This window comes from Atractosteus spatula, chromosome 3 (assembly GCF_055471065.1).
Source record: "Atractosteus spatula isolate fAtrSpa1 chromosome 3, fAtrSpa1.hap1, whole genome shotgun sequence".
Taxonomy (NCBI): Eukaryota; Metazoa; Chordata; class Actinopteri; order Semionotiformes; family Lepisosteidae; genus Atractosteus; species Atractosteus spatula.
Window position 1 is genome coordinate 68272652 of NC_142708.1, and position 14399 is coordinate 68287050.

Consider the following 14399-nt stretch of genomic DNA (forward strand, 5'->3'; position numbering starts at 1 on the left):
TAAGAATGCACTCCGATCTAATAGTCATTTCACTACCAGAATTAACATTTGAATATCCTGGTCCAGCTCTTCGTGGGAAGAAACCTTTCCTCTTCTCTGTCCTAAACGATGTTTCCAGTTGTGACCCTGTGTCCTTGCTCTGTCCTTGTGCATTAGTTTGCGTCAGCTAACGAACTGGAAATGGTGAAACAGTGAACCCTGGGTTCATTCTGTCTATATCCTTTAGGACTGTATCTACATGGATTAAATGACATTCATTCTTGTCCAAGCAGGAATATGATTTTGTTTCCCATTTCTCCTTGGGGATTCTAACAACTGTAAGATTTCATCTTATTTAATTTGAATGCTGTTAAAGACAGCCAAAATAAAAAGGCTAAGATCAGTTGCAACCCCTCTGCAAATTCTCCAGTTAGCACTGTGCAATCAGGGAGGCACAGAGGCCGTTTTGATATGAATGAGGTTTTTATTGGTGCTAAACGGTGTCACAATAACCCGGCTTGATCTTAAAGAGATCTGTGACATCTGTGCTTCGCTTCAAACCCACAGCAGGCTCTATAAGCCACAGCTGTTAACAGGCAGCTCATTCGGTGGCTCGTAATCAGCTCGAAGACCTCATCACTGCTCACAGGAGGAAAGAAAGGCGCTCGTCTCTGCGCTGCACAGAAGCACGTTCAGGACCACAGGCGAGGCCACTGCTACGCACGTCACAGGAGGCACAGGTGTGCACGCGGATGATGCAGGCGTTTTGTCTCTCACATTTAACACCTCTTTGTTGTCTCTCCGCAACGTGCGTTCACTGCTTTGTGCCGAGGGTGCGGTTGTGTGGCAATGGAGCGTGCTCCATGCGGGGACAGAGGAAGCATCTTGATCGAACACACGCGCAGCAGCAATGACAAAACGGGCGCAACAGGGAGGAGTATTAGCGGGTCGTTCTGGGACCTCGCGAGGAGCTGGAGACATTAACGTTCTGCATGCACAGTTCTCCCTCCAGCGAGTTAAGTATTTCGGATGGGCAAGCACAAAGGCCCAAACATCTCCGGCCACCCCCCAACCCGGGATTCCCTAAGCGGCAGCGTGGGACTGGGATTAGTCAGGCGGGGTCTCAGGGCAAAAAAAGTATCCTGCGAAGCTGCCAGGGAGCTTGCAGGTTGATGTCGCCAAGACCAGCCGCGGCTCCAGGGGGCGCTGTGGAGCTCACAGCAGAGCCCACGCTGCTGGCGCTCACCTAAGCCTTCAAGCGAGCGGCCGTTCTGACTTGGGTGAATAGATAACAATAACTGGCAATTACCATTGCTTTAAAAACAATTCCAGACAGGCAGTGAAATAAGGAGAGTGGAAGTGGTGCCGTAAAAGCGACATAAGAGAAGCAACAAAATCTTGCTCCAAATTAAGGATCTAATTGAATCCCATTCCAATTAAGGTCCTAATCAGACAACTGTAACCAGGACGTGAGCTCGGGCTCCCGTGCTCCGAAGGAACGTGATCCCGGCTGGAAACAAGCCGGAGTTAAGGAGAGGAGCCCCGGTGCTTACCTCAGGAATGCCCAGCTTCCGGCAGGCGGTGATGAAGTTCTCGACGTTCCGACGGCACTTGGGAGCACTGAGCTTTGGCTGTGAATGACACGCGAAGGACAAAATGTTACCATCTCGACACAACTAAGTGAATTCCTCTAACAGGCAGGGCACTTGAAGCGTCATCTCATTCAGACAAGTGCACCGGCAGGCTGAGAGCAGAGTCCCGGCGCGAACCCCGGAGCTCACCACAGCAGGGGAGGGAATGTGGATGATGGACACGGACCGCGGCCGCACGTGATTGGCCAGCTGGCACAGGATGGCGCCGTCGGACAGGGCTTCGCCCAGGTCTTCGGGCAGAGTGATCTTCAGTCTGGACTCCAGCGTCTGGGAGAGGGAGACAGCTCATCAAGACACCTCAAGAGAATCGCCGGCCAAAATATTAGGCACCCTCCCCCCCCCACACAATTCAATTCAATTTAATTTATTTTTATATAGCGCCTTTCATAACAAGGTTGCCCCAAGGCGCTTAACAATGCAACAATACAAATAACCTGACGGGTGTCTGCGAGCTGCACGAGCAGCACGAGCAGGATGTGGATGTGTATTCTTGCGAGGGGTAGAAAGTCTTATCCCTATCCTCTGGCAGGAATAGTTTCAGATTTCCGCCCGTTATCCCAGTATTCAGTAGGACCGAGATCTGGGAAGTCTAACTCCTGCTCCTCAAACCCAGCCTCTCCTTTGTCCAAGAGTCTAGAGTCAAGTGTCTAGTCAATATTTTGACCAGCGGGCTTAGTTCTGACTCAGTCGTGAAGTCTACAGTTTAACAGTGGGACAGTCGGGGAGGAGATAAACACCAGAGAGATGAGAAATGTCTCAATCAGAGAAGTCTACGAGGAGATCTGTACCCCGCATCCTAAATCCGAATATGGAAAATAAAATCCTCAAGGGAACTGACAACGTCAACCCAGCGGACCTCTTCAATTTCAATGGTGAAATACAAAGCAGGGGGCACGAGTGGAAATGAGGTGGAAGTGCATCTGAACAGGACGCACTTCTTTACACCAAAGTGTGTAGGTTTTCTGCATCAAGTTACCCGGCCGACACCCTGGTTTCTTTTTAGAAATAGCTGGATGAGAGCCTTGGGGCGATTAGCTGCTAGCGACCGAACAGACCAGATGGGGTGAAGGGCCTCCTCTAGCTCATGCTCGGCGGGACGGAGACAGAGGACCTACCTTCCGCAGCTGTGCGATGCCCTCTCTCTCCTCTCTTGGGGAGCGCAGGAGCGAGGCCTTGGATTCGGAGCGGCCCGTCTCCACCAGACACTGGACCGATCCTGGAGAAACCAGAGGAGTCAGACACGCAGCCCTTAAAAGCACCACAGGGGACAGAGCGACTGGGGACAGGGCCCAGACGGAGCCGACGTCACACACGGCCAGCCAGACGCAGACCTGTGGGCTTGACGTTGCTCCGGGACTGAGCCCGGAACAGGAAGCTGTTTGGTCTTTGGACTGCTCCCGGCGAGCCCGCGGGATTCGGCGTAGGGGGCGTGTCTGCGACGAGACGGGAGAGGGTTAGGACTCCGAAGAAGAAATCCTATTGGAATTTTACTTGTTGGCTTAAGATGTATCCATTTATTTGATGTCTTTCTTAGGAAAGACAAACAAAAAAAAAAACACTTTTCATAATCACTGTATCTGCGTGCATTTTTACGCACTTTCTTGTTTCAGTTTCATCAGTTTAATTGCAGGATCGACAAAAAGCTCTGCACAGAACGGTTAGGTTTGGCTGAGAAGGCGCTACACAAAGAGCACAACTGATGAGTTTCCGCTAATACCTAGCCCTGAAGTCAGTAAAAACCGCTGAAAAACAGGCAGTGAAAAAAAGCTGCTGACCATAGTCTTTTTTCTAAGTGATTAAAAGCGCTGTACAGATGCAGTACTGATAAACACCTGTTCTGCTGGTGGACCGGACTGGAGCTGAGATGGCAGAAGAGCTGGAGGGCTGGTCTGTACTCTGTGGAGAAGAGAGAGTGAGGAAGAGGTGGGGAGTCATCCACTGTCTTGTTGGGCACACCAGACACTGCGGTGGACTGGCAGAGAGCAGAGGGAGGGTGGAGAGTAAAGCAGATACACAAGAACACAAAAACAGTTACAAACGAGAGGAGGCTGTTCGGCCCAACTGGCCAGGTGAGAAGTTGAGTAGTTAATTGATCCCAGGAACTCATCCAACCGTTTCTTGAAAGAAACCAGGGGATTGGCTTCAGCAACCAGGCTGGTAACTTGTTCCAGACTCCCACCACCCTTAGTGTAAAGGAGTGAATCCTGTTCTTGGATTTAAAAGCTCTTCCTTGCAATTTCCTCTTGTGCCCTCTTGCTCGTGTTTCACCGTACTTTTTGAAGAAGCCCGCCGGGTTGACATTATTAGTGCCTTTGAGGATTTTGAATCTGACTACATGTGTCAGGTCTCCCTTCAAGACTAAAGTTCATTCAACCTGTCAGCATAAGACACTCCCCTGAAGTCCTGGAATGTATCTGGATGCTCTTCTGAGGACTGATGGAAACACTGTTCAGCACAAAACAGCAGAGCAGACAAGAGGTAGGGAGAGAAGGAGGGAGTTAGGGGGACAGAGGGTCACACGAAGAGAGACTGACCTGACACCTTTGTCTAAGACAGGTGATCGAGGAGCCACTGTCGAAGCTGCTGCCACTAGGGGGAGACAAACACTGTACTGTCAATGAGCACCACCCAGCATGCTCTGCAGGATTCTCTGTAGTGCACCTGCTGGTAAACCTCAACCCCTCCCTTACTTTTAAGGTTATTATTTAACTTTAACAAAAAAACAATATGCCAGAACTCAATATGTCAGCACAGAGATACAGATTTTTCATTTTTCATATTAACACACAGCAATCTGGTAAAGGAACACATTAATATAACCCCAAACACATGATTATAAAGCCCATGCACAAAACATTTTGATTTCAGGGCACAGCTCTTCAGAGAACCTGACAATAGAGAGTCAATACAGAACTAAAAAACTGGATATGACTCCACCTTTTGAAGAGAAAGCTCTTCATCTGAGCTTGTCTGCAAAATAATTCAAATTAAAATAACTTGTGGACTTGATCAAGCTCCGAGTAGCTGTCTCGGGGAGACCCGATCACAGCTGCATCACATGCACACAGCCTCACGCGGCTTCACACTCAGCAGGCTGTTACCTAGGGCCGCTTCCTGTCTGGGCTGCAGACGTCGAGCCACTTCCTGTTTTCGCTGTCGATTTCAGCAGACTACAACACAGAACAGAGAGAACAACGTTACAAATGAAATAACGAGGCGTGGGATATTGGGGGGCAAAGGGGACTGGTCAGGTCTCGTGTGAAGGTGGGGTTGGGGATAAGAGGTGGGGTATGGATTTCTGGTTGGTTTTTCTCCGCCCTATTTGCGTGGAAAGTTCTTACCAACTCTGACATCTGACCCAAGTTCAGGCCAGGGTGTGGGCCGGGGACAAGCTTTGGCATGGACTAGCTTTAAAAACTGGGACCGGGTCGATCCTCTAAGCCATTCATTTAATCAGCTTATTTTAACATGAGCTGTCACAGCAGGAACATCCGTTTGCTTTTCCTTGGCCAGTTCCTCTGAGATGGAACTTGTGAGAACGTGGCCGACTACTGGAGAGGATCAGGGCAAAGCGTGCGAACAGACATATCGAAGCTCTCCATCTCACACACAGCTTCTCTTCTTTTCCCTCCCATCTTGCCAATCTCGGCTCTTCCATCCCTCCATTTTCTAACCACTTCTTCCAATTCAGGGTCGCGGGGGAGCCGGAGCCTATCCCAGCAAGCAACGGGCACAAGGCAATGTACAACCTGGACGGATCTGCAATCCATCACAGGGCAGACAGACAAAAACACACTCACACCAGGGCCAGTCTTCCCAGAAGCCAATTAAGCTACCAGTACTTGTACTATGTACTACTACTACTGTCCTTGTACTACGAGAGGAAACCCATGCGAACATGGGGACAACATGCAAACTCCACACACACAGCACCCCAGATCCTGAAATGAACCCAGGGCCCCAGCGCTGTGAGGCAGCAATGCTCACCACTGCACCACTGTGCGGCCCTCCTGGCGACAGATAATGCACGACTGAAGTAATGATCATCCCCTTAGTACATTCGAGACTAATCATGTCATTAACGGGGTGGAAGGACCTAAGGACCACTCTTTTCCTCCCAGGCCCACCTGATCTCTCTCCTCTCCCTCTGCTGATGCGCCCTCTCTCTCTCCTGCCAGATCTGCAGGGTCTCGGGGCGCCGGCGCTCCTCCGCAGAGGGGCTCGACGGGGTTGCGCCCAGGGGCTCTGCCGAGTCCCCCCCCGGAGACGACCTGAGAAAGACGGGGGGGGGGGGGGGAGGGGAGAGAGAGGCGTGTTGGACACCGTCAACACAATGGAACACTACTGCTGAAGTGAGCCTTGTGTCAAAGGCTTTAAATAGTTCAAGCATCATAACGAGATCTGAGGAGGCCTGAGCCAGGATACACTACACTGAACCTTTAAGGACTCGGCAAGAAGCATTTTTGAGAAAGCACAATACAGCACACCACGAGGGGAGGGAGATAAAGCGTTAAAAAAAGATGGAAGTGAAACTGCGAAAATCCCCGTCTGTTGACTTTTCCCAAAGCACAGAGCTCCTCAACATGTACACACACACAGTCATTACACAAGCGCTCTGACTGAGGGAGGCCTCACAAAACGTGTTTGTCCTGCTCTGACACAGCGATTCCTCTGTACACACACAGAGCCTCACGGGTCACGCACCCCAGCTCCTCTGACACAAGCGCTGGCGCGGCTGCTCCCTTTCAAGAGAGGCTGCGCCACACCGCCCTGCCCTAAAACAGCATCACCGGCCAAGTGAACAGGGCAACATAAAGATCACTCCCTTACTGCACTGCTCTGCAGATGAGCGGGAGAGTCCAGAAATGAATGCTGCCCGTCTCTTAGGCTCTATTACTCATGAGACAGTTCTCCAGGGCCACTGTCCAAAACCAGGAGTCAGAACATAAGAACGGTTCCAGATGGGAGGGGCCCATTAGGTAGATAGTAGCTAATTGATCCCAGGATCTTGTCAGATAGTAGCTAATTGATCCCAGGATCTCGTCCAGCTGTTTATTGCAAGAAACTTGGGTATCGGCCTCAACAATATGGCTGGGTAGCTTGTATCAGACTCCCACTGCCCTTTGTGTAGAAGAGTGTCTCCCGTTCTTGGTTTCAAATGCACTTCCGGAAAGTTTCCTGGTTTGCTCGACCGTCAGTAACGCTTCACACCACTGCGCGGCGCTGTCGCTCACCTCACACCGAGACCTCTGTCTGGGCTCTCCGACTGTGCCAAGCCAGTCTTCCCACTCTTCTCCTAGGACACAATGGAAAATAAGGTATGAATCATCCTGACACCCATCTGCCCACCCATCTATAGTATAGTAGTCTATTTATCATTTATCTAGTGATCCATTTATCTGCACATCAATAGAACAATTCAAGCATCTATGCCTATGGGTCAATCTCTCTTTGTACAGAGATATCCTGTTCTGACACCTACATAATGTAACTTTCTTATGACTGTCCATAGAGACTGAGTACAGGCCAGACAGTAGTAACAGGGCTGGACCCAGGGAGACACAGTGAGTCCTCCTCACCTGTGGGGGTGCTGTCCGATGGGGGCTGGGCAATGACCTGTGCTCCTCCTCGTCCTCTTCAGTTACGCTGCTGTCAATAAAATCCTCCTGCTCTGCCTCTCCATTCACTACGGAGAGACAGGGGGTGGAGGGACACCAAGAGCCGGGAGGTGCAGGAAGGAAAGAGGTAGAGAGAGGAAGAGAAAAAGCTCATGAAACAGTCACCCACATTGCAAATAACGATGCTGTAGGAAGTCTATGTGCTGTATAATTTTTTTAAGTTAGGGCTCCTCACTCCTGAGGATTATTAGGAGACCATGTCTGGTAAAGGCCAGGGGGAAATTTGGCCAGGTCACTGGGATAACACCCCTACTGTTTTCGAGAAAACACCCTGGGATTTTTAATGACCACAGAGAGTCAGGAAGTCAGTTTTACATCTCATCCGAAGGATGGCGCCTTTGTACAATATAGTGTCCCCATGACTCTGGGGCATTAGGACCGCAGGGTGAGTGCCCCCAGCTGGTCTCACTAACACCTCTTCCAGCTGCAACCTTAGCTTTCCCTGGAGGTCTCTTATCCAGGTACTGACCAGGCTCACACTTGCTGAGCTTCAGTTGGCTGCCAGTTGTGAGCTGCAGGGTGATACGACTGCTGGCATCAGGACGCTCGCTAACCTCTCTCCAGGACCAGGAGTGAGAATCACAAAGTGTTTATCTGAAATGTTCAAATGTTCTGTTGCCATAGTGTGAGAGTCTGTATTTCTATCTCTGCACATTCACCCCTGCCTCATAGAGAATGTGTGAGCATGTGTATATACACTACATGAGTGTGTGAGAGCATGTTTATACACTGTCAGTGTGAGCATGTGTACATAGACTATGTGAGTGTGCGTGTTCACTATGTATGAGCATGTGTACATATACTGCTTCTGTGTATACAGTATGTGTGTGAGCATGTGTATATACCTGTATATTACTTGTGTGTACACTGTAAGTGACAAGTGTTGTCTGCTGCTCACCTCTGTCCCCAAGGGAGTGCACTGCTCGCTCCTCTCTCAGGTTCCTCTGTTCCCTGGAGATCTCTGCCATCCGCAGGGACAGGTCCGAGAAATCGTCTGCAGACTGGAGGACAGAGGGGGAGAGAGGCTCATCTGTGCCAGTACTGTCTCTGTCAGTGTGTCTCTGTCTGCTGGCGAGTAACACAGCCTTGCAGTGTATCACCATGACTATTAACGTTTCATTGATGAGCAACTTCTTGTCTGTTAAGAGTCGCCATGCAACTGTCCCATGTGACGCCATGTCTGCGGATGTGTCCCACATACGTCAGTCAGTCAGTTCTCTCTCTCTCACCTCATTTCCAGACCACCTCTTGCTTCCACTGTCCACACTGTTGAAGCCGGAGTCCAGACCTCCATACTGCCGTGCTGGAAACAGCTCTTGATCTGAGAGACTGGCAACGCATATAGTCGCAGACAAAGGGAGAGAGAGAGAGTGAGAAACTCACAGGGAAACAGGGGTTAAGAGGGATGCAATAAGAGACAAACACAGAGAGCCAGGAATACAAAACATTTTCACCGCTGCAACTGCCTCTGTAGAGAGAGTCACATGCCCAAAACTTTGGGAACAAAATTATTTTTTACTCGATTTATTCATTCAATCGATCCTTTTTTTCCTGTATCCTCATCATTTCAGAATTTGTTGCATTTTACATAAAAGTTTTTCATCTGAAAGGATCAAAGCACTCTGGCTGCACAGCTCCCCTGAGGGGAAGAGTGAGAAACCCGGAAGTCAGACGAAGCTTGTCCAGAGTGGACTTTAGCCAGGATACTAACGTTAACATCTCTACTCTTGTGAACAACCAAGAGACCCTTAAAGACCTATTAGTCAATACAGTGGCTTAATACTGTAGCTCATCTTAAGGACAGCACCTCCTTCAGCGCAGCGTGCCGTGTCAACATATAGGAGTGATGGTCAGAAAATGTCGGTCCAATAAGAGGTAAGAGTGCCACCTACTGGCCGACCAGCACCCTTCACAGCAGCCACCTGGTTTTCCCGGGTGATCTCCCATCCCAGTACTGACCGGACCAGCTTTGCCGGTCTGCTGAGATCTGACCAGCTCAGGCTAGAAAAGCGAGTGATTTATCCTCGTCACACAGCCTGCCCCCTCCCCTGTCGTTCGCCTCCAGCTGCTGAGACCTTTTCTTTCAGCACCATGGAGTCTCCCCCCTCTCTATCTAGCGCCAGCTGCAGCAGCCCGTTTCAAGACTGCGGACGTCTCCTCCTTTGGTCTCTCTCCATCTCACCAGCTGTTGATGCCTGCTGGTCTCAGAGCTCTGTCGAACTCCTCTGGCGTCGTCTTGCTACACGCCTCGATATTCAGGTACTTGAAGATGTGGATCTTACCCTTCGTACAGATCTGGAAGAGACACAGAGCGTGAATAACACACTCAAAGCACAAAGTGGCTAGCCAGTACTATAAACGGGCTTCTCTGGATAAGAGTAGGTGTTTCCCCCTTTACCAGTCCTGCCTTCCTAATAATTCCCATCTCTGACTTCACCACTCTGTTCTCCTCCCCACTGAATGCTGAAGTGTGGGGAGCATACTGGTGCACACTGGCTGCCATTGCATCATCCAGGTGGGGCTGCACACTGGTGGTGGTATAGGGGAGTCTCCATTACCTGTAAAGCACTTTGAGTGGAGTGTCCAGAAAAGCGCTATATAACTGAATTATTATTATATCCTACTGTTCACTGTGAATGTGTGTATACAGAAGGAGAGAGAGGAAGACAGATACACTGGACAGCACGACATTCACAGCATAGCACTGAAGAGAGACCTTCACCCAGACACTGTAGTACACCTACAGTACGCTGTAGTAAGGCACGAGCTGAACAGAGCACAGCAGACACAGAGAGGCTAACGCCGACGCACTGACTGGACGAAGGGAGAGCGCGGCCGCAGGGCCTGACCTGCGCGGGCGGGGACTGCAGGGGGTTGTTGTCGAGGGTGATGGTCTGCAGGTGCCGCAGGTGGCGGTAACACACGGGAACCCGCGTCACGCGGTTACACGAGACATCCAGCCGGACCAGCGGCAGCTCCGACAGCTCTGGCCGAGAGAGGACAGGGCAAAAGTTGAGGTGAATACACAGGTGTGCTCTAACTGCTCAGCTGGGAGCTGCAAAACTCCTTCGTTCCTCTTCTTTCCCTCATATGGCTCCTTATTCTCTTGCTCAGCCCCACACCCTCTCTTCACCCTTATTCTCCTCCCCCATTTCTTCATTCAGCCTCTCTTCTCTTTCTGTCCCACCCCTCCCAATCGATCTCTCCCCTATCCCCCCCCCCCCCCCCCCCTCCTCCTCCTCCTCTCCCCTCTCCAGTCCTTCCCTGCTTCTCCTCATCCCTCCCTCCCTCTCTCACCCTCTTCCCTCACCTTCTGGCAGTGTGGTCAGATGGTTTCTCCGTAGGTTGAGGTCTCTCAAAGACTCCAGGAGCCCAATCTCGGGGGGCAGAGACTGTAGTTCATTACAGCTCACATCCTGAGAGAAAAACACGGAAGGAGATTCAAGGAGTGAGAGACTGAAAAAGAAACCTGGAGAAAGAAAGAGAGAGAGAGAGAGAGAGAGAGAGCGCGAGAGACTTCTCTATACAAAAAGTGGGAGTCTGGAACAAGAGTTTCCTACAACGTAATAAGAACAGAAGAAAGGCTCCAAAGGAGTGGAGGTCATTCAGCAAATCCAGCTCATAGAAAGTCAGAGTATCAGATGCAATAGCAATAGTAACTTGTTCCATACCCCTACAACCCTTTGTGTAAAATATTGTCCCCTGTTCTCAGTTTTAAATGCACTCCAGTATCAGTTCCCCTTGTGTCCTCTGGTTCATGTTTCACTGTAGGCCTTGACCACTGGGTTGACTTTGTCGGTACCTTTGAGGAGGTTATTATCAAGAAATGGCTGGATGAGATCCTTCAAGCAATTAGCAAACAACAAAACAAAGATGACGGGCTGAACGGCCTTCTCTGGTTTGCACGATTTATGTTCTTCAAGCACGAAAGAGAGTGGCATGGCGACAGTGATGCCGAGGGAGACTGACCAGCTGGCGGAGGTTGCCCAGTGCCTGGATGGTGGACGGCAGACAGGGCAGCTTGTTGTTGCTGGCGATGAGGACTCGCAGGGGGAGTTCGCACACCGCAGTGGGAAGAGAGGACAGCTGGTTCCGACTGTACACGAGAGAGAAAACAACAGGGAGATAAGCGCGAGGACAGACAGAGAGAGAGGGGGTGCAAGAGACACAGAGGAAGGAGGAAATAAGACCACTGTGAGTTTGTTGTACCTGACGTCGAGGGGAGACAGTGTGTAGCACAGTGCTGTACCTGACGTCGAGGGGAGACAGTGTGTAGCACAGTGCTGTACCTGACGTCGAGGGGAGACAGTGTGTCCCACACAGCTGTACCCGACGTCGAGGGGAGACAGTGTGTCCCACACAGCTGTACCCGACGTCGAGGGGAGACAGTGTGTCCCACACAGCTGTACCCGACGTCGAGGGGAGACAGTGGGTCGCACACAGCTGTACCCGACGTCGAGGGGAGAGAGCGTGTGGCACACAGCTGTACCCGACGTCGAGGGGAGAGAGCGTGTGGCACACAGCTGTACCCGACGTCGAGGGGAGACAGTGTGTCGCACACAGCTGTACCTGACGTCGAGGGGAGACAGTGTGTCGCACACAGCTGTACCTGACGTCGAGGGGAGACAGTGTGTCGCGCACAGCTGTACCTGACGTCGAGGGGAGAGAGTGTGTCGCGCACAGCTGTACCTGACGTCGAGGGGAGAGAGTGTGTCGCGCACAGCTGTACCTGACGTCGAGGGGAGACAGTGTGTGGCGCACAGCTGTACCTGACGTCGAGGGGAGAGAGTGTGTGGCACACAGCTGTACCTGACGTCGAGGGGAGAGAGTGTGTGGCACACAGCTGTACCTGACGTCGAGGGGAGAGAGTGTGTGGCACACAGCTGTACCTGACGTCGAGGGGAGAGAGTGTGTGGCACACAGCTGTACCTGACGTCAAGGGGAGAGAGTGTGTGGCACACAGCTGTACCTGACGTCGAGGGGAGAGAGTGTGTAGCACAGTGCTGTACCTGACGTCGAGGGGAGAGAGTGTTTCAAACACAGCTGTATCTTTACAAGTACTGTATGTTCTACAGCTGTACCTGATGTTGAGGTAAGTGAGGGCCTGCAGGTTGCCAATGGAGGGTGGGATGCTGCGAATACAGTTATGATACAGGCTCAGTGTCTCCAGGGAGATGAATTGGCACAACTCCTCTGGCACCTCTGACAGACGATTCTTTGACAGGTCTGGGAAAGAAGAAGATATAACATACACATTAACAGTCAGAAATTTAAACAACAGCTGTATTTTCTGTAATTCTGATCTTGGCAAAATCCCCCATAACGTCACACTTTCCTAGGATTAAATACAAACACTGACACACAGATCTGACAAGCTGATAGTAGCGTAATAACTGAATGAGGTCTTGTGATTAATAATCCTTGCTCTTCCCCACATTGTTTCCAAGTCACGTTTGAACTGGCCCATCAGAGAGGTCTTAAAGACTTCACGGATTACAGAAACCGTAAACAGTTTCTCAAGCTTGGAGATACCAGCACTACACTTCAAGGTCTCTCAGATTTCAGTCCAGCCCATCTTTCAATTTTTTATTGAACCAATGTTCCTGGCTTAATCAGCCTGGGTTAACATGATCTTAAGGCCTGAGACCAAGAGAACAGTGGGCTAGGCCACAGTTCGAGTTCATTGGCATAGTGAGAGTCTTATGTAAGAACTACCCAACCTGCAGGTATGACATCTGGCCACCTGGGGACTCCACTGGCTCCAGTCAACAGCAGAACCAAAGACACAGTTCATCTCCCAAGTGAAAGAGTGTAAAAAGAAATCAATCTGATGCTCTGGTTGTCTAATTTAATACTAGGCCTGTTCGCAAACAATACATTATACACAGTAGCACATACATTTACCCCGTTCATGTAGCTAAATGATACAGTTAAATCCTCAAAGGAATAGACTAAGCTAAGCAGAAGTGCAATTGGTGAGCATGGAACAAGCTACCTAGCCATGCTGTTGAAGCTGATAACCCATCTTCTTTAAAGAAATGGCTGGATGAGACTCGTTTGCAGGTTTATGTTCTTAAAGCACTCGAACATTGCATTTCAGGAATAATACATGTTTAAGACAACAACGCTCTAAGGTGACAGAGTCGGAAAGTCTGACCATTGGTACGACAAAAGCTGTTCTTAAATATTTTTTTGGTTCAAAAGTTATGCAGCCGTTGACGAAAGAGGCTGAAAGAAATGGGGGACTGGGAGACACTGACCAGCTGCTGCAGGCTCAGTCTCTCTGGAGGTCGGCTCGTTACAAAACATAAAAACCGCAAGGCCTCCCACTACAATCCTCCTTGGGGAGGTCAACAATGAGCAGTGAACCTTAAACCTTAAACAATCTTAGATAACAACAGGAAAACTCAGACTGGATGCTGCTCAGATGATCTTCAATCTAGAGACTGCAGGTCTCCTGGTCCAGCTCTAAGCTAGCCTCAGCACGTGTTGGTGTATAACCAAGCTGTAACTCGAACTGGCAACCTGGCTGTGAACTCGAGGCTGTACAGTTTCATCCTTGGCTGGAACCCTGGCTGTGATATCTAAACTGTTGGGGCTCATCCAGGACTTGGACCCTGGCTGTGATTTCCTGGCTTTAGAGACTAATGCTGGTCTGGGGCTCTAGCTGTGATCTCCAAGCTGTTGGGGCTCATCCAGGGCTTTGACTCTGCTCTGATCTCCAGACTATAGGGGCTCCTCCTGGATAGGGACCCTGGCTGTGATCTCTAGGCTGTAGGGACCCATCCTGGACTGGGACCCTGGCTGTGATCTCTAGGCTGTAGGGACCCATCCTGGACTGGGACACTGGTTGTGATCTCTAGGCTGTAGGGACCCATCCTGGACTGGGACCCTGGCTATGATCTCTAGGCTGTAGGGATTCATCCCGGACTGGGACCCTGGCTGTGATCTCTAGGCTGTATGGACTGGGTCCCTGGCGGTGGGATTAGCTGCACTCTGTGTCAGTGAAGACTCACAATGTAGCCTTTGTAACTCTCTTGATTGGCAACACTTCCACAAGCTCTAACAAAATGCAGACAGAAACTAATAC

The 14399-nt window shown here is 50.4% G+C and overlaps 1 protein-coding gene across 4 annotated transcripts in view; it reads right to left on the reverse strand.

The window, feature by feature from the left end:
• The window catches only part of lrch4 (leucine-rich repeats and calponin homology (CH) domain containing 4), a 36374-nt gene that overhangs the window by 5826 nt on the left and 16149 nt on the right, over positions 1-14399 (reverse strand). For 2 of the 4 annotated variants that reach the window (XM_088911762.1, XM_088911761.1), the window contains exons 2-18: positions 12391-12535; positions 11279-11405; positions 10620-10725; positions 10159-10295; positions 9492-9604; positions 8539-8638; positions 8208-8310; positions 7211-7317; positions 6866-6927; positions 5759-5902; positions 4733-4801; positions 4166-4220; positions 3464-3527; positions 2963-3064; positions 2747-2847; positions 1761-1898; positions 1533-1610 (exon numbers count right to left, since the gene is read on the reverse strand). In XM_088911762.1, the coding sequence (XP_088767888.1) occupies positions 1533-1610; positions 1761-1898; positions 2747-2847; positions 2963-3064; positions 3464-3527; positions 4166-4220; positions 4733-4801; positions 5759-5902; positions 6866-6927; positions 7211-7317; positions 8208-8310; positions 8539-8638; positions 9492-9604; positions 10159-10295; positions 10620-10725; positions 11279-11405; positions 12391-12535 (1751 nt within the window). The remainder of the gene's footprint in view (positions 1-1532; positions 1611-1760; positions 1899-2746; positions 2848-2962; positions 3065-3463; positions 3528-4165; positions 4221-4732; positions 4802-5758; positions 5903-6865; positions 6928-7210; positions 7318-8207; positions 8311-8538; positions 8639-9491; positions 9605-10158; positions 10296-10619; positions 10726-11278; positions 11406-12390; positions 12536-14399) is intronic. The other 2 variants (XM_088911764.1, XM_088911763.1) reach the window with 1 other exon arrangement.